Raw genomic sequence first — 24,173 nt, forward strand, 5'->3', positions numbered from 1 at the left:
GAAAAAGTCTAGTCTTGGGGAAAATTTTAGTTATATGTTTTTACAATTACAGGGAATAGGTTATGGTAATTATACTGTTTGTTTATTAGAATAAAAAGAGAGAAACATTATTGAATAAATTCGCCGTATTTTATTTACACGCATGCGTTACGTGAACGTGTAGTTGTGTGCGTAAGTACGCGTACTATAAATAAATATTTGTATAAAAATACTTGTTTATAAAAATATTTTTTTTTTTGTATTCTCAAAAGAAATATTTGTATGAAAGCTTTTGTGTAGAAAAGATATTGCTTGAATAAATTATGACTGTGTTGTTACTGTTGAAATACTTTTTCAACACGCAACACAAGTAAACAAAATATTTATTTTTTTTCAAATAAATAAAAAAAGAAACTTTTTTTGGTATTTCTGAAAATACTTCAAGGATTTCCTTAAATCCTTGAAGTATACTTAAATCTTCATTTTAGTTTTATTCAAAAAGTCTGTACGTAATATCAAACTCATAATTTTATTTTAAATAGTAAAACTATTGATATTTACAAAAAGGTGTTTCCACTGCTTACCATTTAATTCTGCTTTTTAATTAACATACATTTTTATTTTTATAGAATATTATTGAAGGTAAGTTAAAAAAAATTGTATTTCTAATAATTTTGTTCACTCGTGTACAGATCATTCTTTTATCACCACACATTTACATACAGATCATACAAATCACCTAACTACTAGGATGTAAGCATAAATCATATCTATGACACTATGTTTGTATTAATTTTCCCTTACTACTCAGGACTAAATAAATATATTGGTAAAAGGACCAACCTTTTACCAATATATTTATTAAAAAAAACTTGATATGTTTTGTTTTTAATAAACTTTGAAATTCTTATACTTGAATTTTGTTTCTTTGAATTTTATTAATATAATTTTACTTAGAATTAAATTTTCAGCAAATTTTTTAAAAACATTCAGGTATTTATTACCCATTTAACTAAGTTATTTTACGCAAAACATAAATAGTGTATTTTTCAACCCTAATCTTTTATATTTTACTCTAGATTTCTCAAAAAATATTAAAAATAAAGTTTTGCGACCAGTTTTTTTTTTCAGGTCAGATTTCATATAAAACCATTAAATTTATCCCTTAATCTGGGTTCTAAGAATTACATTCTGACTTAATTTAACAAAAGTGCAGAAATCAGGGAAAAATCTTTCATCCTGATCTCTGTCTCATTTATTTTCACCAGTAGAACATGCCCTGAAATTTTGTTACATATTTCATGAATCATTCTTTAAATTAAGATCTTATAGTGTAGTTATAATTGAATGTGGTCCAAGAAGGAAAAAGAATTGCTTGAATTTCACATATATTTGCTTATACTTATGTTGGTTGCTTATACTTATGTTTTTTCCCAGTTATGTCTTCTGTTCAAGTATAAATTAAGATGTTTATGTGTGAAATTTGTACATCATGAATAATATATTAGGACAGCAAAGGGTAAATGTAATAGGTGTGCTTTATTGGTTCTTAAAAACCCATATTTTCTGGTAGTTTTGAATAAGATGTAAATGGTTTTGAAAGTGTAAAAATGCTGTGGCTGAGTTTTCATGTACTGAGATCAGTTCATGATGGTAATCTTCTTACAAAAGTTGCTTTTGCTGTTTTTATGAATTTGTGTAATTAAAATATATTACAGCTGATGAATTTGAGGCCAGAACATAAGTAAGCAGTATAACCATTCTAATTTTTTATTGAATGTATATTATATTTTTATTCTTTAATTATTTTTTAAAAGTTTCTTGACTTTACTTTTTTTTTTAGATAACTATGAACGAAAATAAAAATATGTTAAGAAATGTATTAAATAATTTAGGATATAAGCAAGGGTTTATTCCATACAGACCAATTTTATATAATTTACTCGGAATAATATTAGCTATTGGTACAACTGTCGACATTAAAATGGAATGGAATAATATAATTGAACGATTTACAGCAATAAAAGATTTAAATGTTGCTATTACAATAATGGTATTTGGTTTTGAACTAATATTTATACCGAATCATATATGGTCATTAATGGAAATAATCGAAACCGATTTTTTTAATGATCAAAATTTATTTAAATTATCCAAAGAAAAAATTAATATTATTACTAAAATTAAACAATCACAAACATTTTATTTGCATAATATGTTTTATTTATTATTATTAATTATATTAATATTAATTTTTGTACCACTTTCAATTGCAATTTATGTATTAACTAAAAGTAATATTAATGATATAAATCGGTTACCTCTTCCAATTGCTTTTTGGATACCAGATAAATTAAATAATTTACAAAGTTATTTTATAATATACACATTATTAGCAATCAATTTAATTATAATTCCAAGTCATGCTTATACTGTAGTCGCATCATTTGCTGGAGTTGCTCAAAGTATGATTATCGATATAAAATTATTTAGTTTATCAATAAAAGAAGTTGATCAATTTGTTAAAATTGATACTTGTCATAAATCGATTGATTATCAAAATAATAATATAGATGAAAAAAAATTAAAGTTATACACCAAAAATTTAGTTATCAAACATCAACAAATTTCCAGGTAAAAAATTTATATATTATAATTTAGTTTTTATAAATTTTACTTTTTTTTTAATTTCATAACCATAATGGTAATAGGTGATTGTACATAATTCACCAGTTATTTCCAAAAATAGCAAAGCTGTCTTCAAGAATAATAATACTTCAAATGCCATACTTTTTAGGAAAATTGACATGTGAAGTAGTTTTATGTTGCCTTCTTTATTAAGCCAAATATATAGTTGCATTTCAGCATGCCAAGCCTACCAAAATAACCCACTGGGTTGATCTAGTTGTGAACTCATTATTGTAAATCAGCTGAAGTCAAAAGTTCTAAGGTTCAAATTCTAGTAAAGGAAGTTACTTTTATACAGATTTGAATTCTAGATCATGGATACCAGTGTTCTTTGATGGTTCGGTTTCAATTAACTGCACATAATATTTATGATATTGAACTAATATTTATACCAAATCATATATGGTCATTAATGGAAATAATCGAAACCGATTTCTTTAATGAAATCGGTTAACAGGAATAGTCGACCTGAGACCGTACCAGACTATACTTCATTCACATTCATGTATATCCTCATTCATCCTCTGAAGTAATATCTTACAGTAGTTCGGGAGGCTAAACAAAAAAAAGAAAGCCTTCTAAAACACTGTTGGTGATATTCAACCAAAATATAATGGTATTGGAATACCATTATAGTACTACTTTTTGGGAGAAAAAAAAAATTGTCCTTTCATATAATATTTGTTTTATCTTTAGTTAATACTAAGGCCAGACTAAAGTCATTTTACATTTTATTTTAACATTAAGTGTTCACTATTATCACTGAAAAACATTACCCTTCCTTAAGTAGTAAGTGACAAAAAAAAAAGTTTCGCTTCTTATCAAGCAATCATCAAAATGTTTCAACATTCTAATCATAGCCTGCCACCTTTGGCTGTGGACCATATTCTTATAATCTGCCATAATATGAAATCAAACATTCCAGTACTGGAAAATTTACAAGTGCACCCTTGCTTTAGCCTTATAAGTGACACCACCACTCTATACACCACAGAAGTGGCTGAATAATAATCATCATTACTGTCAGAAAAATGGTTTTGTAAGGTTTGGTATATATAAATATACACTATATATATATATATATTGGTATATATATATATATAGTGTATAATATATATATATATACACACACCAATAATAACAAATATATATATATATATATATCAATTTATATTAATAACATATATATAATGTATATATACACCACATAGCCAATAAAATTAGTGTATAAGCATAAAATGATTATTTTGAGAAAAATCTGTTTGAAGTGTTCAAGTTGGAAAATAAAATACATACCTTAACTAGATTTCAATAATATTTTAGAGGGACATTTTACATTCCTAATGGGTGTGAAATAATATTTCATAAAATAAATTATATTTTAAAGAAAAATTTACTTTATTGAAAATATGGAACTTACAACAAAGCTTAGTAGTAATAAATATGAAATGGAGATTCAGTTACAACATTTTACTGAATAATGTTCTTAGAAATCAAGCTTTTTTTATAAAGCGTGACTTTCAAATAAAAAATTATGAAATACTTCAACTGCTTTTTAAATTTTGCAAAAAAGAATATTATTAAAATCTAAAATAGAAACACTTACTATTTTAACAGATTAATAATTATATTTATTATTTTTTTATGTAGTTAATGGTAAAATTATTATTGAAAATTAAATACTGTGTTGTACACTGTGTTCATATTTAATCATTTACAATGAATTTATTCTCATTAAAAAAATTACACTTTATTTTAAAATAATAAATAAGTTTCATCATTTTAATAAAATTTAAAATAAAAATAACATCAATTCTTATAAAAAATGCAAAAATAGTAATACATAATAATTAATTTATCGCAATCTTATTAGAAAATTATTTGTAAAGTAAAAGAAAAATATTTTTAACATTATTTACAGGCTGTTATATATTAAACATAAACTAAAAGTAACTAAAATGATTTCCAATACGCTGCTAAGTTACTTAATAATTAAACAGAAATAGAGATAAGTATAAAAAAGTTTGAAAATACTGATTTAAACAGATCTGAAAACTTAACTATAACAGAAAATAAAAGTTCTTCCATTTTTTGCTAGGATTATTGTTTTATTTTTGAATATATTTAAATATATTTCAGCAATTCACACACAAAGAAAATCTTCAATAACAGTTATAATAGTAATATTAATAATATTAATTATGAAGTATTTAATTGTTTAAAGAAATTATAATTCACAGTCAAGTGATGAAGATAAAAGAAATCAAAAACCCCAGAAATCTTTCATCATTACAGAGTATATGCTATTACTAATTTTGAAATATCACTTTGTATCATCCTTGTAGTAGGATTTCAATTTTTGTATATGGCAGTTCAAAACGTTTTCTGTATTCAATTGTTTTAGAATGTTCTTTAATGACTTTGAATTCTTTCATTTATTCCATGAACTTCGCTACGATTTCATCTATATGAAAATTTGTACAATTTGGACTGACAGTGATCCCAAGTCATAATTTTTCAGTCAGCAATTTAAAAGCTTTTCCACTTTTCTTGTCAGTTTTACATCTCGTATCATTTAGCGCTAAATATAAGCGGCCGCTTCTTTTAGAGCTGTATGCTTCACTTTCTTAATTGATGCATGGATCCGCTTCGTTTTGGGCATGACTCTTAGACTCTAGTCTAAGATAATAAAACGAAAAAGAGGGACAGGAACCCTAATTTGAAAGAGGTCAGAAGATGTTGAAAAAGATGCGTTAAGGCTTTCTTTGGATCTTTTCATTAATAAAGATGACAATGATGGACGTATTGGGGTTTACTCTCTTCATAAATTAAATTAGCTAGGGAATATTGAGTGTAACCCACCGAGTTGGTCTAGTGGTGAACGTGTCTTCCCAAATCAGCTGATTTGGAAGTCGAGAGTTCCAGCGTTCAAGTCCTAGTAAAGTCAGTTATTTTTACACGGATTTGAATACTAGATCGTGGATACCGGTGTTCTTTGGTGGTTGGGTTTCAATTTACCACACATCTCAGGATTGGTCGAACTGAGAATCTACAAGACTACACTCATACTATCATCCTCTGAAGTATTATCTAAACGGTAGTTACCGGATGCTAAACAGGAAAAAGGGAATATTGAGTGATATCGAATTTGTTTGTCCAATTATCGATTTTGTAATGCGGCACTTTACAACATGTGAGCTCGATTGTTATTTACTTCGTTTTCTCGTTACAATTTTTAGCTGAATTTTAAATTTAACACCAAATAAGTTTCTTTATCGTAGATAGTAAATTGTTGACGAAAGCTTAAGAAAATTATGTAAAAATGTTTTAACAAAGTGCATTCTGATGTGTTTTTAAAACCGAATCACATAACCTAAAGTGGGAAGTTAGTAGTTTGAAAATATATAATTTTTAAGTAATCACTTTTATGTATTATTCTTTTTAGTGAAAATGAAGGTATTTAAGAAATATTTATGTCGTTTTAGAGAAATGATAAAAGAGGTTAAGTGGTCTCTTTTATCAAGTTAGTTTGAGACTGCTAAACAAAGCATAAGCTTTGATGAACTTTAAGCGGCAATTAACGTTTTTTTAAATACACTGAACGGTATTTTTTTAAATATTAACTTTAAAAACTATACAACTTAAATGTTAAGTTATTATTATTGCACTTTAAAGTTGGATTTTGTACTGTTTTAATTCTTTCGGCATTTACAAAAAAAAAAAAAATAATAATAATAATAAAATAAAACTAAAATCAGGGCTTTGTGATGACTACACCAATGAAGGTGCTTATGAATCGCAGCTGATCCAGCGGCCTGGAGCCCTGTTTTTCTGTACTCAGACTTGTTCCATGATTTCCTTCTGTTGAAGTTGAGGTATTATCTACCTTTCTAACATTTACAAACAAGAATCACTAATCATGTGTCCTTCAAGAAATATATATATATATATATATATATATATGGTACGAACAAATTTTGCAATGTCATCCCAACCCATATTATTATATGTGGTGAATTCCTTTCCAAATTTTTCCAGAAGGTGGCCTCTGTAGTGTGAGTGGTAGCATCTCAGCCTTTAATACAGAGGTCCGAGGTTTGAATCCCGGTCAGGCATGGCATTTTCTTCATTCACTTCATCCTCTGAAGCAATACCTAATGGTGGTCCCATAGGTTAAAAAAAGAGAAAAAAAATTATTCCAGAAAACCATATTCCAGGCTCATGTGCTATGATATATTGCACAATCATCAGAAACAACACTTGTACATATCACTAAATTTTGCATGGCAGGTTGCAACGTCTCCATTCAGTAATTTGGATGACATGAATCATCAGTTCCATGTCTCCATCTGATAATTTATACACAAAAGTCAGTCAAAATGGTTTCATATTTAATTTTTTTTTGATTTGATCATGCATTATTGATCATGGTATATTATGTTTGTGAACTCTATGGTATAATATGTGTAAACTCTATTCATTTACAAATAGAGTTAATTGGAGACTGCACAATCAAATAAGAAATGATCAGAATCAATAATAAGCAACTGCACAATCAAATAAGGTGACACTTGTTTGCACTCACATCTTTTTTTTATTTATTAAATGGCTTCTCTTTAACATTGCTGGAAGCAATTTCAGATTTTCCTTGATCAAGTATTGCTGATTTATGAGGTGGATCTTTATTAAAGCATTCACAAAAGCTTTCATTGTGGTATTGCTTGCCTCATGCATTGTTATCATACACCTGAAAGCATGTTACAAACTGCTACTCATCATTGTAACTGCATCTACTCACATCAGCCATGGTTTTGAAACTGAAACAAGAGATTGAGTGAGTGTTCTATGCGATCATGAGAGCAGCAATACCAGTTGTGGTAAAAATATTTTTTTCTTAGGAACCAAATACTACATGACTTTAAGTAGTAGTTGTATGTTAACTATAAGGAGAGGTATGGGGACTTCTTGTGGATGTACTGTTGGTCATCTCTGAATTCTTACGTTATTGCGATAGATTTTGTGATGAACAAAAAGTTGTAATATTTGGTATTATGTATATCTATCGCTACAATAAAGACATAATGAATGTATTCAAAACAAATTGCTCAAAACCTGCTTAGAACAGACTTCTTCTTTCAGTACATGATGGACTTGTTAGTGTTATAATTAGATATACTAGAATGTAAGCTAAGAAAGAAATAAGATTCAACATAAAATAATAACACATTATGTTTTGCATATATATATATATATATATATGCAAAACATATATATATATATATATATATATATATATATGCAAAATATATATATATATATATATATATAATATTGAAAAATGTTAGCATTTTGATTCATTTTTCAGAAAGTTGATTAATATTAACAAATTTGTGCGACTTGGTATTACAGCAGCAAATCAATCACTTTGTTTTCAAATATGTGTATATATTTACTTAAGTTTAGAGGTAAGAATTTTCGTACACTGCATTAGAATCAATCTTTTAATATTTAATTCTAATTTTTAAATGACAACCTAAGTAGTTATAAATTAACCTAATATATGACGTAAGTACTGAAGATTTCATGAACTCAAAAATAGGAAATGCAAGTAAACAGTGTTTAGAACTAAAACTAACACCAATTTTTTCACTACAAGAACTGGCTAAATAATTAATATCATTGCTGTCAGACAAAGCATCTCTGATTAGTGCCATTTGTATCTCAAATGCTTTAAATTTGTAAAAGCAGTTAAATAATTTGGGGTAGATAAGACAGAAATAACCCACCAGGTTGGTCTAGTGGTGAACATCGAAAATTAGCTGATTTCAAAGTCAAGAGTTATAAGGTTCAAATCCTAGTAAAGGCAGTTACTTTTAAACAGATTTGAATACTAGACCATGGATACTGGTGTTCTTTGGTAGTTCTCTTTGGTTTTCTGTTTAACCTCCAGAACCACCATAAGGTATTACTTCAGAGGATGATATGCATGAATGTAAATGAAGTGTATAGTCTTGTACAGTCTCAGGTCAATCATCCCTGAGATGTGTGGTTAATTGAAACCCAAGCACCAAAGAACACTGGTATCCATGATCTAGTATTCAAGTCCATATAAAAGTAACTGCCTTTACTAGGATTTCAACCTTAGAACCCTCGACTTAGAAATCAGCTAATTTGCGATGACAAGTGTACCACTAGACCAACCAGGTGGTTGAGTTTCAATTAACCACACATCTCAGGAATGGTCGACCTGAGACTATACAAGACTACACTTTACTTACATTCATACATATCATCCTCATTTCATTCTCTAAAGTAATACTATATATACACATGGAAAAAGCCAGGCGATACTGCAAGGTATCAGATAGATTATATGGTTAATCAAAGATTTAGAAATCTACTTGTCGATTGCACAACTTACCCTGGAGCAAACATTGATAGTGACCATAATTTAGTGATAATGAAATTTAGATTGGGGTTTAAAAACCTGAACAAAAGGTGTCAGATGAATATGTGGAATTTAGAGTAGAAAATGTAGAAGAAGAATGGGAGAATGTTAAAAAGGAAATTCTTAAATCAGCAGAAGCGAACTTAGGAAGAACAAAGAGAACTGGTAGAAAACCGTCGATTTCAGACGATATATTGCAGCTGGTGGTTGAACGTAGAAAATATAAGAATGCTAGTGATGAAGAAAGTAAAAGGAACTATTGACTCTTAAGAAATACTATAAACAGGAAGTGCAAACTGGCGAAAGACGAGTGGAATAAAGAAAACTGTTCAGAAGTGGAAAGACAAATGAATATTGGTAAAATAGACAGAGCATACAGGAAAGTTAAGGAAAATTTTTGGGTACATAAATTAAAATCTTAATAATGTGTTAAACAAAGATGGTACACTGATTTATAATATGAAAGCCAAAGTCAATAGGTGGGTGGAATATATTGAAGAGTTATATGGAGGAAATGAATTAGGAAATGGTGTTATAGAGGAAGAAGAAGAAGGTGAAGAGGATGAAAGGGGAGAAACAATACTGAGATCTGAATTTAAGAGAACATTAAAAGATTTGAATGACAGAAAGGCTCCTGAATAGATAGAATACCTGTAGAATAACTACGCAGTGCAGGTGAGGAAGCAATTGATAAATTATACAAACTGTTGTGTAATATTTATGAAAAAGGGGAAGTTCCATCAGACTTCAAAAAGAGTGATATAATCATGATAACAAAGAAATCAGGAGCAGATAAATGTGACGAATACAGTACAATTAACTTAACTAGCCATGCATCAAAAATTTTAATTAGAATTCTGTAGAGAAGAATTGAGAAGAGAGTGGAAGAAGTGTTAGGAGAAGACCAATTTGGTTTCAGAAAAAGTATAGGGACAAGGGAAGCAATTTTAGGCCTCAGATTAATAGATTAATAGATTTGGCATTTATAGACCTAGAAAAGACATTCGATAACATAGACCGGCATAAAATGATCAGCATTTTAAAAAAAAACTAGGGTTCAAATACAGTGATAGAAGAACAATTGCTAACATTTACAGGAATCTAACAGCAACAGTAATATTTGAAGAACATAAGAAAGAAGCCGTAATAAGAAAGGGAGTCCTACAAGGATATTCCTTTTCCTCGTTACTTTTTAATCTTTACATAGAACTAGCAGTTAATGATGTTAAAGAACAATTTAGATCTGGAGTAACAGTACAAGGTGAAAAGACAAAGATGCTACGATTTGCTGATAATATAGTAATTCTAGCTGAGAATAAAAAGGATTTAGAAGGAACAATGAATGGCATGGATGAAGAAGTCCTATGCGAGAACTACTGCATGAAAATAAACAAGAGCAAAACGAAAGTAATGAAATATAGTAGAAATAACAAAGATGGACCACTGAATGTGAAAATAGGAGGAGAAAAGATTATGGAGGTAGAAGAATTTTGTTATTTGGGAAGTAGAATTACTAAAGATGGACGAAGCAGGAGCGATACAAAATGCCGGATAGCACAGGCGAAATGAGCCTTCAGTCAGAAATATAATTTGTTTACATCAAAAATTAATTTAAATGTCTGGAAAAGATTTTTGAAAGTATATGTTTGGAGCGTCGCTTTATATGGAAGTGAAACTTGGACGATTGGAGTACCTGAGAAGAAAAGATTAGAAGCTTTTGAAATGTGGTACTATAGGAGAATGTTGTTAAAAATCAGATGGGTGGATAAAGTGACAAATGAAGAGGTTTTGCGGCAAATAGATGAAGAAAGAAGCATTTGGAAAATATAGCTAAAAGAAGAGACAGACTTATAGGCCAAATATTAAGGGACATCCTGGAATAGTCGCTTTAATACTGGAGGGACAGGTAGAAGAAAAAAATTGTGCAGGCAGGCAACGTTTAGAATATGTAAATTGTTAGGGATGTAGGATGTCGGTGGTATACCGAAATGAATCGACTGGCATTAAATAGGGAATCTTGGAGAGCTGCATCAAACCAGTCAAGTGACTGAAGACAAAAAAAGAAGAAAAGTAATACTTTATGGTGGTTCTGGAGACTAAACCGAAAAAGAGAGAAAGAGATAAGACAAACGGATGGATATTTGAATTACGAATAATTTCCCTACTGAATTGGAATAAAATATATTCATTGTTACACAATAGGAAAGAGGTACCTTAATTTGATTCTTTAATTATCTTTTACAGTATTTCTTATGGCTGTGTCCTTAAAAAGCAATACATGAGGCACCAGCTGAGATGATTTTTATGAGAATAATGATGTATAATGAAGAACTAATCCCTATTGTCTCCTAGTGAAGGTGTCTCTTTTAGAGTAGAATATAGCCTACATATCTTCTATTCTAAAGAAGACAACAGAAACTTATTTTATTGTACTATTCTTTTTCCCTGTAAGCTTGCCATGGGATGGTTATCATTCTTTAGAATAGCTGTTGTTTTCAGAAGTATCTTGTAATTGACTCATGTCAGATTATTTTTTTGCAATTTTGCAGCTTGATAGGCAACTGTTCTTCCAGAGTGATGGAGATCAGTCCCAGTTTTTCTGCCTAAATTAAACTGTTCCACCCACTTATACACATTACTGCGGTTTAAACATTGTTTCCATACTGTTTCAACATTCTTGAGTAAATTTCTGCCGCTTTTGCACCTTCTGATAGCAAAAATTTTAAAACTGAATGTTGCTCTTCCGGCGTACATATTTCAATTGGAGGTTACATCCTGAAATCAATAAAAGAGGTTATGTTTAGATTAATTATGATTGAAAAGCTGATTAAATGTGTTCCCAAGGTTGCCGCCAACTTGACCCTCAAAAAGTCTCATTGTCATTGAATGAACTGCTTTTTTCTCTACATCAGTTTGTCTCTTTAATTATTGAAAATCCCTCATAAAAGAGAATTTGCAGAATTAGATTAACCTGTATTTCCTAATATTATTGTAAATAGAAGAGTTTAATCGATTTGATAGGAATACTAAAGGAGTTTTCTTTGCTAGATATCCAGAAGAATTTAGAAAATTTGTATACGTGAAACATATCTTGCAACTGTGTTCAATAATTTTGCAACATGTGTTGTTTGTTAGAAAGTAAATTGTAATAAATAATTGCTATTATTAATAAACAGTGATATTAAATTTATTAAACCTCATCTTATAGGTCTGAAGAGGTCAAGATTGATGTTGAAATCTGATATTCCCCATAAACATTGTTTTTTATTTAGGAATTCATTATATCCTAAATTTTAATATGTCAAACTAATCTTATTTTTAAATAAATTATGATAAAAAATCATTACCATTAATAAATGATGAAATCAAATTTACTTATCATATCTTCACACATATAAAAAATTTGAAATTGGTATTGAAATTTGATATTTTTTATAACCATCAATACATCTTTTTTTGTGTAGATATTAGTTACCCTTTTACAAACTAAAGCATGCTCATCATACAGTTTTAAATTTCTTATTTAAATAATGAAGAAAATATTCATTGTAGTGTATTAGTGTCTTGGTATTTATAATCAATATCTTCAAGTTTTATAAGAAATATTTTAATACTATGAAATAATATCAGCAAAAGAGTATTAGTAATTATTGTTTTAAAAAATAAAAAAAATAAAACTTTATTTATCTATTTATTTTTATTATATCAACAGCAATAATTTGATATCCTACAATAAAACTACCATTGGATGGTAATGAAATTTTGTAGGTTGTGAAAAAATGCCATTATATGACTTGAACCCAGAACCTTTGGATGAAAGGCAGAGGTGCTGTTACTCTGCCAAGTAGATCAGTGAAGCATTCATTTCATTAAATACTTTATAATTATGTTTTACGATTATTTCTTTAACAGATTGGTAATATTAAACAATTACTTGATCAATGCAAATTTATTTCACTCTGACGTATGATTATGTTAATAACATAAAAAGTGAAGTTAACATAAATTAAGTGTCGGAAATGCAAACTAAACTTAAAACTAACCCTTAGTCGTCACAGTCAGAATCTGAGTCAGTCGTTAAAGCTGACTGATGTTACCCTTCGTAAGATTTTCTCCATCGTACACATGATTAATAGCATGGAACATGTGATGCAGTATCTCTCTGTAGTGACTAGGTTTCCATTTAAATATAAATTTGGTCAGTTGTCCTACAAGGTCGTGTTTAGTATTGCCATACCTTAATACTTTATCCCTAACCTTTCTCCACAAACGTCTAACCTTGACTGTAAATCTAATCTTTCTCCACAGAATGGATTAGTATCTGAACAGATTGCCATAACTCACAAAAAAACTGTTGGCTAATTGATTGGAGTACTGGTAATACAGTGTAAACTTACACATGGGTCACCCATTGTCCAGGTTTGCTTTCTGATATTTAGATATTGTGTTTTTCCTGATTCTAAGCATATCTAAAATGGTTATAGAGAAAAGAAAAGAAAATTGAAGCTGATGAAATACTTGCTCAGAATTAATGAAAGATTTAATTACAAAAAAGCTGGATTTCAAATCGTTAGATAGATTATAATTTTTTTTTCTAATGAAGTTTATTAATAAGTAAATCATTTCATATTAATGTAATAAAAGTTGTAAACGTAGTCTTTTGCTATTGCTCTTTTTGTAAAAAAATAAGATTTTTATGCGTTCTCTCTTTTAACAGATCATTGAGATTCTAGCCAACTTTTATGAAAATTTTTCTTTACTTTACATCCCTTTGTTATTACACTTATGAAATTACATATGTACTTACAATTTTATTATAATATATTGTGTGGTGCAAAAAATAGTTTCTATATTTACTGAAATTTGAGTAATAGCAATTGGTAGATTTTAGAGTGAGGTTGGACTGTATATTCATAGGTGATAAATGAAGACAATGCCTTGTTGTTTGTTGAATAATGGTTTAATGAATGTTGTCCTGACACTTAATGAAATGTATAATTGAACTGGATACATATCTCTTTACATATATAATTAAATTAAATAACATATAACTTATACTAATAAACTAAATGTTCATTTGAACATGTGCATCTGGACTGAAAGTGCATATGACAGCTGTGGGACGGATTCTGACATTGAATGCTAGTACCATCTTAACTCTCCGTTGAGCGCTAGCACCTACTAATCGCAGCACCAGACGGCTTGACGTGGAACGAAACACACCGCCCACCAATTATAATTACCATAATTATAATTTTGTGATAGATTACATGAAATGAAACTTAATATACAAACAAAGAGTATTACATAAAATAATTACGTAAACTTTGAAAGTACAAAAATTAAAGTTAATTCAACAAATTTTATATTGATACAGGCAAAGCTTACAACCAAAACAAATTGAAATAAACAAATACATTAGGAAGACGTTAAATAAATCTCGTTGATTACATTCAGAATGACTAAGTCCATTTATCGTGTTATTATTTTTCACATCAACTAATCTATCATTACCTGGACACACTTCAACAATTATTCCTAATTTCCACATCAGTGGGGAAGATTATTTTCTTTAATTATAACTACATTGCCAACGTAAATGTTATTATTTGAAATTTTACACTTGTTCCTCTGCTGCACGGAATGTAAATAATCGACAGACCATGCTTTCCATAAGTCTTTCAATATTCTTTGTATAAGCTGCCACCTAGTAAGCTTATTTACATTAATGCCTGAGAAATCAGGATCAGGTAGGGAAGTTAGAATCAGAAGTTAGATCAAGGAGCGAAGGTTAGAAGATGTCCAGGAGTAACTGGATTTGGATCAGATGTATGCCGCCCACCATAACGGATAAGTATTTCCAAAGTGGAATTGATTTCTTCCGGAGAAAGATCTGAAAATACGCGATTATTTTTATTTTTTAAATTATAAATGAAGCGAAGACATATGAAAATATGTTTAATGTTTGTGTGAACGAAGAAAATGGTTTTGAAAGTTTTAAGCTTCTTTAGCTTGAAGAGCAGTTGAAAACACATTAGTTTTGCTAGACTTCTCTTCCTTGAGCGAATCTGGCAGAATCGTAGAAATAACAGATTGATTGGATGGCCAGACGTTCTCCTCTTCCTTCAGAAAAGACAGACCATTCCACCAGAGTTGTGATTAGGTTAATGCATCCAGCATGCAACCACATGACAGGATGTCTGCAGGGTTATCCCTTGAATGAATGTGCTTCCATAAGCATTCCTTAGTTAGCTCTTGAATTTCACAAACTCTATTTGCGATGAATACCTTCCATCGATTAGGAAGCGATGACAACCAGTAAAGTACTACTTTAGAATCCGACCAAAAATGGATTGACTCAAATTTTATACTTAAAATACTCTTAACCTTATTGAATAAATGAGATAATAGAAGAGCCGCATTCAGCTCTAACCTATAAATAGAGATTTTCTTGACTGGAGCAACTCTAGATTTTGAACAGAATAAGTGGGTTTCAATGTGTTTGTTGCTATCAACAGATCTGATGAACAGACAAGCACCATATGCGCTGCTACTTGCATCACAAAAACCATGTAATTGATAACTCTTACTAAAACTAATTTTAACTAATCTAGGAATCTTAAAATTACTTGAAGATTTGAGTTGAGAGTACAGGAAATTCCTTTTTTCTGCTAACAGAGCGGAAACAACTTTGTCCCTGTGAAGGTTGGTGCACCATAACTCTTGTATGAACACTTTAAATGGAACAATTGCAGAAGCAAGTAGACCCAAAGGATTGAACAATGAAGAAATAATTGACAAAACAGGACGTTTAGTGTAAGAAGTATTTTTATCTTTTGGTTTGATTTGATAAATGAAATCATCACCTTGAGGATCCCAAGACAATCCAAGTGTTTTGATTTTTTTCATCTTTGTCTAATTTGATGAAGGAATCAGAATTGTCAAACATATCTGGAACTTTTGAATGGCATTTATGTAGTGAAAGTCCATATTTGCTAAGCAATAATGAAACATCATTGTATAATTGGTTCAACTGATCGTTGTTGTCACAACCAGTGAGCAGATCATCGACATAAAAATCTTGCTTAATTACTTGGCAAGCTTGAGGAAAAGAGGCGTCATTTTGATTGGAAATTTCAATCAAACATCTTGTGGCTAGAAAACTTGAAGCTGCTAAACCATAAGTAACTGTCTGTAAGTTATATGGAGTGATTGATTAGTTGGTATCATCATATCAGAGAATTCTTTGTAATGAAAAATCTCGAGGATTAATGCGAATTTGTCTGTACATTTTAGGAATGTCTCCTGATAGCACATAGCTGTGAGTTCTAAAACAAATTATAATTGAAAGTAAATCTTTTTGTACTACTGGACCTGTAGCAAGAATTGAATTGAATGATCAGCCATTTGAAGTTTTCGCACTACCATCAAATACTACTCTTGTTTTGGTAGTGGTGAAAGATTCACGAAATACTGCGTGATAAGGCAAATAACAGGTTTTATTTGGAACCTTGGACTGAGTTGATGCTACAGGTTACATGTGATCTAATTCTTGATATTCTTTCATGAAATAGAAGTAGTCTTCCTTGAGTTTAGGATTATTCTTAAATCTACGCTGTAATAAATTGAAACGATGTTTGGCATTTGCAAACGAATCTCCTAAAGTACAGTTTTCCTTATGAGGAAGAGATACAACAAATCTGCCTTTGTCATCACGAAAGGTATTTTCAACAAAATGTTTTTCGCAGAAAGATTCTTCCTTGGTCAGTAAACGATCTTCTATCTCTTCGGATCTCCAAAATGATTCTAATTGAGAGAAAAGCTGTTCATTGCTGATAAAAAGAGATGTTGAATTTGAATTGTTTTTCCGCTTACTAGGTTTCATAGGATTTGACTAGAAACTATGAAACCAAGACGAGTTTCTTGAAGTATGGTATGTTTGGAATTATGAGTAAATTGAACAGGCTTAAGCAAAGAAAGATAATATTGAGTGCCTAGAAGAATGTCGATTTGCCCAGGAATATTAAAATGAGGATCAGCTATAAAAAGGTGAAAAGGAATTTCCAAGTCACCTTAACTCTACGTCAATTATTCGGACAAGAAGGTAGTTTTTTTTTTTAATTCTCGTCCAACTAAATATTTTTCGCTTAAAGCTGTATAATATAATTGAATTTAAAATAAAAAATCAATAAAAATGATAATTATAAAGCTGGTTTTTTGTTAATCAGCATTTATATTTTCGTTAGCGCGTTTTTGAAGTTAGCGCTGAGCGTTAGACCCACTAGATCGCAACACCAGACGGCTAAACGTGGAACAGAACAACAATTTTATTTTTAAAAAGTGGCTTTCATATTGGGAAAGATTTTTAGAAAATTGTGTTTAAATACTTAAATTACAGCTATAACTGCTCTTAAATTTACTTTTGCTAATATTTTCTATTGCATCTTGATGGATCATTGAAATTACAGTATGGGGAAAAAATATAAAATTCAGGGCTCTTCTTATGTGTGATTTTCCTTAACTTCTACAGGTTTACTTCAAATAAATTGCAACTTATTATATTAAAGGAGAAAATAAATCTTATTCCAATATAAAAATAAATATTTTTTATCATTAATAGTTCATAAGATGAAAACCAACATATTTAAACATTGTTCTTTCTTTAATGATGTATTCTTCATTTATTGTATTCCATATATAATTTTTTGTTATATTTATGTTTCAGGTTGATAATAACTTTATGAAAATTGGCTATTTTATAAGTGCTTTATCTGAAATATTAATTTTGTATGCATATTGTACAAATGGTCAAAAGATAATCAATGAGGTAAGAAAAACACATATACATGAGTTCAATAATTAACTTAGTAAATTTTTTTTTCAGTTCGTTTGTAATTCATTAAAGCTATATTTTTATTGTGTAATAAGATTTATTCTGAATCTCTTCTTATTATTATATTTTATATCATATGTAAAAGAACTCAATACATACAGAATAAAACAATAAATTAGGTAATTTAGCCTGCAGATTTATTAGGAAAATAATTTTAATTCCAGATAAAATAATGGAATACCCTAAAATACAACACCAGTCAACAGTAAGCATTAAAATTTACTCATATGTTGTATGGGCTGTGGCAAATTTTTTTGATGGATTTGTAACTGCTAATATTCTTTCTTTATGTTTGATAGATAGTGCTGTTCATATCATTTTAATAAACACATGGTATGATCAGGTGATCAGCTTGATTTTATTATTGAAATATATTTAAAAAATAATGACTGTTGTTACAATGTAGGATTTATTTTTTTAAATGTTTACTTTCCTGGTGAATATAGCTAAAATAGATATATTATAGGAAAAGTATGGAGATCATAGAAAAAATGGTGTACTGGGTTTTTCAAACTTTTACTTTTAGGATCCAGTTAGTTCAAATATACAAAAAGAAATGTGAGTGAATGTACGTATGTATAGTTGCATGTGTGTTGCACTGCTTTTTACTGTGTATTTCAGGATTGACCAAACTGATTTTCTTCAAATTTGGCCCAAATATCCCTGTATATGGCGCATTGATCATATTAAGTAAGTTTTTTCAGAAATTGTTAAAGGAGTTGGGTGGATATCATGGAAAAACCAATTTTGATTTTCTTCGGAAGCGTTATAAAAAAAAAACCTTATTAAAGCAAATTTCATTCGTACAATGCATATAATAATAATCCAACAAAAAAATCTCAAAAATTCAACCACCACCTCTTAAAATTGAAATGTATGTTTCTGTTCCCCTCGGTTTAATTATTTTTCAAAAAATCTTTGAAAGTTTATTCTTCATACATAAAAGTTAGAAATAAGCATATAAAGTGTTAAAGTATTTTATTTTAAGCACTTAATTTCATATTTCTATAAACAAAAAAAGATTTTTTAAAAAGTAAAATTTTAAATGTAATAAAAATTACTTATTTGTTTGTGTATTCTATTTTTGTCATAGGTGTAAATTTTTAAATAATAAACTGATTGAACGTTTGACATTAATGGAGTCTAGCAGCATAATCAACTGGGTGTAATTCATGTGATAACATGAATTTGGTATGGCTTTAAGTTCAGTAGCTGGGTGCTTTAAAGCCACTATGCTGAGATATTCTTTTTAGTTTTGCAAGATTTCGTAATGGTTTGTTAGGTGAATTTAAAACATCTTCCAAAAATGTTTTGTCATTAAGTATTGAACGTTACTAGCTATGTCTCTGATTGCAAACAGAACCAGTCCCTCCATATTTCTTTAACAAATGAAGAATTGAAGATTTATTTGGTTCATCCTTACCCAGGAACTGCAATTGAAAAGCTTCTTCACACAAAACAAAAAATTTAGTTGTTAATTAAATTTCCACAATAAAAATTCTTTTTTCCACGTTCAAAACTATTTCTTCTTAATAAAATTTTTGGTTATCTTAAGATAACCAAAAATAGCTAACTGTTCACAAAAAAGAAATAGAAAATTTTATCAGATAATAGAAAATAACAACAATAGGTAGTGCTGCCAACCTCTTCAACTGAAATTATTATATTAACTTTTCTAAAAAGTATTTTTCTTCGGTTCAGTTTTAAAACAAATACCCAGTATATATTTTTTATAATTAAAGTTTTATAATGTTTTTCAGTGAGATTAAGTAATGCACTAAAGTGTTGGAAATAAAATTCCAGTTTAAATAATTAAGACTTTTTTTTCAGAGTGATGAATTAAGAAGAGCAATGGGTGAATGTCCATGGCTTGATAAACCTCTATGGTTTAAAAAAATGCTACTTTTGATGATGACAAAAGCACAAGCAACATTACAAATTAAACCATTTGGTCTTTATGTTGTATGTTTAAACAACTTTGTTGGTGTAAGTAGCTTAGTTACTTTTTTTTTTATGAAGAATAGAATCTTTTTTTAATGTGACTGTAAAATAAGAAAATAACTCACTATAATCATTCCTATAATCTATGTTAAGAAAGAAATTAGGTGATTGATTTAAAAATATTAATAATAAAAGTAGCATGACAATAAGAGGCTGACCATTTTGATAGAATTTTGGCAAAGTTGTGTTTAGTAATGGATAGAATTAAAACGTAACCAATCTATAAAGTGTGTCCAATTATTTCAGAATGAAAAAATAACTTAAAAAATAACACAAATAAAATAATTTTTTCAAAATAAGCATGTTCAAAAATTAAGAATTGTTTTCCATACAGCAGTAAAATATTTTTAAAAGTCACAACTATACCATTACTGTGATTATGTCTGGCAAGTTGTTCTCTGTTGTGGAAATTGCTAAATATAAAACTAAACTCATTGAAAGCATTTATAAATTGATTTGTAAAGACAGTAATTGTAATCTAGGATGTTTAGGGAAAGCTAACAAAATATTGAAATGAGAATAAATGAGCATTTGTCTCTTAGATATAAAACACCAAGAAATTTGTGATTGCTCATCATTGCCTAAAAACCAATCATAAAATTTGTTTTTTTTTTTTAAATAAGTATAAAAAAGGTCTTTAATATTTAGCTGCAGTAATTTTTTAGTGCATGTATTTTTCATGCATTAACGAGTTCACATTGTTTGGTATTCGCATTATTTCCACAGTGTGCTTCTGGACACCAATATCTTGTAAGGTAAGGTTTTACCTCTTCAACCCCTATCTATAGTTACTGATAGAACTCTTTGTGTAAAACAAAAAAAAAATTCAATCTCTGTTATACAAATCTTCATTCAAACTGTTAATTTATTCATTATCCATTTATGTAGGATTTTTACATTCTGAAAGTGGTTAATAAGTTATAAGTTGTGACTTAATAAGCTTTGAATTTTCTTTTTTCAAGGGCATCCATGAGTGAAAGTTTATTGAAACATTATTCCATAATTTAGCAAATTACATTTAGATTTACCTCATCTGAAAACTTCACAAATCAACAAACAACTTTGCTTCACTGTCAATTTTTTTAAACCTACCAGAACGTTTCTTCTCTTTCAGCTGGTTATAGAACAAACTAAAGCAGACAATATCAGTTTTTCTCATCAAATTCTCCAAAACCCCTAAAGTTTTTTTTATTATATTAAATTTATGACATTTGGTGATAAATAAGCACAATGTCAGCAAATTGTAATCTTCTTTGGGTATTATTCCAGTATGAAGCACATTATCAAACATTTGAAAAGTTTAATGCAGCAGTTTATATCCCTTTAAAAATGTTTTTGCCTGTGTGGCATGAATTATTAATAAATAATGAATAATTAATAAAACCATTTTGATAACATTTTCAAATAATCTGTGCCCTATCTGATTTGTCTAACTTGCAGCAATGGAGATAAAGACACGTTTTAAATACTAGAGTTTATCTAAAATAAGGAATTTCATCGTCTTGACCTAACACATCCAAAACACAACACAATTTAAAATCATCCATCTGCCTTGTGATCTTTATACACAAGTATACTTAGGACATTTAATAATTAAACAGTTTATCAGATTTCAGACCTAAATTTTATTTATTTTTGGAAATTTACTTTTAGACAAATATTAAATTCTACAACTCTGTATGAATCGATCAGTTTTTCTACAAATCCTGGTAATTTTGTGATTTATAGACGCCCAGAAAATTTTCATTTTTAAACACTGTACAAGCAGTGAATTCTACATCTATCAACAGAGAGTTGAACATTTCATCCCTGAGTGGTTCCCTTATTTGTGGGCCAAAGAAATCCCTTCCTTAATTTTGCACCACTTATTTCAGAAATTTCTGCCATATGTACAAGAATCCTTGATTGTCGAGAATCCATGATTGTTGTTCTTAGCAGTAACAAAATATTTTATTAACCCCAGTTTGATATGAAGTGTACATGATGCTGATCCCTAGCTCGGCTGTCTAATTCACAAGTAAAACAACAGTATTTTGTATACCCTAATTGCAGGCCTAACAGAATTATTATTACTTTTAAATCTCCAAACCTATTCTAAGTATTCATTTTTTAATTAATTTTTTTATACCAGTTTTTATAACATGCTGTCTTTTTGTATCAATTTCATAAAAGATTGGTACAGAAGGATATTTATTAATAATGTGAAACAGAACTGCTTTTAAATTACATTTAGAGGAATCAGTTGAAAGGCGCCTTTCCTCAGGTTTCATGAACTCATCCTAATTGTAACTGTACTAAACCAATATATGTACAGTAAATTAAGTAATTTTCTTCAAAAAAGTACAGAGAAATCTTTCTGCCAGCCTCGATTACCCAAGATTTTTTTAAAGTAAATTCTAACCTTGAAATCTTGAGCCTAAAATTCAGCTAGATTTTTTGATAAGTTTATTCTCTTACCAAGTCATTTAGACCACCTTGTCAGAAATATAATTGTGTTACCAATATAACACAATTATACCCATCATTTGGGTGTGATGAACATCATCTGAGCATCCATCATTTCTGTGTTTACTGAACTTTTTAATAACTGTACTAAAGTTTTATCTGGTTGCATTCACATTATCATTTTTTTAAACCAAATAATTTCTTTGAATAGGCAGATTATTTACTGTCTACTTCCATTATTTCGATTTTTCCTGGTATTATCACAATAGTTTAATGTGATGTATTTTAACACATATGTTTGGTAGTTGGATAATACGGATTTATAAGTTATACTGAGGTTAAAAGATAAAAAATAGATAAGTTAAAGTAAATACATTAAATATAAAAAAACTACTACAAAACAATTTACTATTCAGAAGGCATTATATAAAGAGCTTTTAAGCTCATATTTATGTAAGAAATTAGGGGTTTTTCAGTTTATTAATTATCATTCAAACATTCATAAACAATATTAATGTTTTTGAAAAAAAAAATTTTTTTAATTTTATTTGAAATAAACTGGAGGAAAGACTTTTTATTGAAAATTGCAATTAAAGGCGTGATTCTTGTGAGCTGAAAGCAAACTTATTTTATTAAAAGTAAATAATATTTTTTTTTAAGTATTATTCCTAGTTTTTATATTTTAATAATTTATTTGCGCCTTTTTTTTACAGATTTTAAATGGTGCATACAGTTATTTCAACCTGCTTAGAACTGTAAAATGAATTATTTAATATGACTGAAGTAGACTGATAATTTTTATTGTAATAATGATCTTTTTCTACATACTTATCAGTCTAATATAATCAAATAAGTGTAAATTATATAATTTTGTGTAAAAAAATAAAATAAAATATTTTGAATAAATATTTATCGAAAGTGGAGATATTCTTGTTTTATTATATTCATTTTTTTGTTACTATAACCTTTTAATATGTAAAATAAATAATGGAATTGATAATATGTTAAACTGTTCATTACATTCAAGGATTATTACACAAACCGGATATTCAAGACCCAAAGCTGGATATTCAAATCTCATCATTATTGAAGTAACTTAACTTTTGAACTTCACTGTAATATATTCTACACTGTAAATTTTCTCTTTCATGCAAAAACTACACAACTAATTGAACTGAAATTTTGCATGAACATAACAAGTGGATTATACTGAGGAAATTACAATACCCTGACTTTTTTTATATACTGAATAGGATTTAATTGTTACCCCTCCACCAAAAAAAATCTTCGCCAGGCCAGGCCAAGTCGGGCTCATTGACTAGGATACTTCTCTCTTTTATGTTTCTCATCCGCAAAGTGGATGAGAAACATAAAAGAGAGCAAAACGTTTTGCTGTGAGGAGGCGTATCGATGTCTCGGAACACAAATAATATTCTAAGTCCTCACCGAGAATATTATAAGGGGGATCATATTTTCTCTTTTTTCTAACTTCCTGTTCATCCCCGACTCTCACCCCTTCAGGATCTCCACCGATCCGAGCCTCCGCTATCTCCTGATCCAAAAAATTGCACCCTCCCAAAAAAACCCTTCGCCAAACCAAATCCTACAGTTTCTCGGGTTTTCACCTTTTTTTTTGGTGTTATATTATGGATAGATCAGAACTGGTGTGCAACGCCTAGAAAATGATAGATTCGGCCTGGCGACGATTTTGTGGTGGGG

At 29.1% G+C, this 24,173-nt stretch overlaps 1 protein-coding gene across 2 annotated transcripts; it reads left to right on the forward strand.

Annotated features, from left to right (window-relative positions):
* The first annotated feature begins 45 nt into the window (after positions 1-45).
* Positions 46-23,323, forward strand: LOC142333293 (odorant receptor 43a-like). 2 transcript variants are annotated; one of them, XM_075380318.1, is made up of 5 exons: positions 46-171; positions 8,033-8,132; positions 17,841-17,942; positions 19,839-19,994; positions 23,168-23,323. In XM_075380318.1, the coding sequence occupies exons 3-5, from the start codon at positions 17,856-17,858 to the stop codon at positions 23,216-23,218; spliced, it is 294 nt and encodes a 97-aa protein (XP_075236433.1). In that variant the 5' UTR covers positions 46-171; positions 8,033-8,132; positions 17,841-17,855; the 3' UTR covers positions 23,219-23,323. The 2 variants fall into 2 exon arrangements, with proteins under 2 accessions (XP_075236433.1, XP_075236432.1); XM_075380317.1 differs by lacking the exon at positions 8,033-8,132 and having other exon boundaries at positions 51-171; positions 23,168-23,320.
* Positions 23,324-24,173: the final 850 nt, after the last annotated feature.

Source organism: Lycorma delicatula, chromosome 12 (genome assembly GCF_047948215.1).
Source record: "Lycorma delicatula isolate Av1 chromosome 12, ASM4794821v1, whole genome shotgun sequence".
Taxonomy (NCBI): domain Eukaryota; kingdom Metazoa; phylum Arthropoda; class Insecta; order Hemiptera; family Fulgoridae; genus Lycorma; species Lycorma delicatula.

Coding starts and splice junctions, on each gene's coding strand:
- LOC142333293 (XM_075380318.1), top strand. CDS start 17,856: ATGAAAATTGGCTATTTTATAAGTGCTTTATCTGAAATATTAATTTTG. Junction 17,943..19,838: donor GTCAAAAGATAATCAATGAG/GTAAGAAAAACA, acceptor CTTTTTTTTCAG/AGTGATGAATTAAGAAGAGC. Junction 19,995..23,167: donor GTTTAAACAACTTTGTTGGT/GTAAGTAGCTTA, acceptor TTTTTTTTACAG/ATTTTAAATGGTGCATACAG.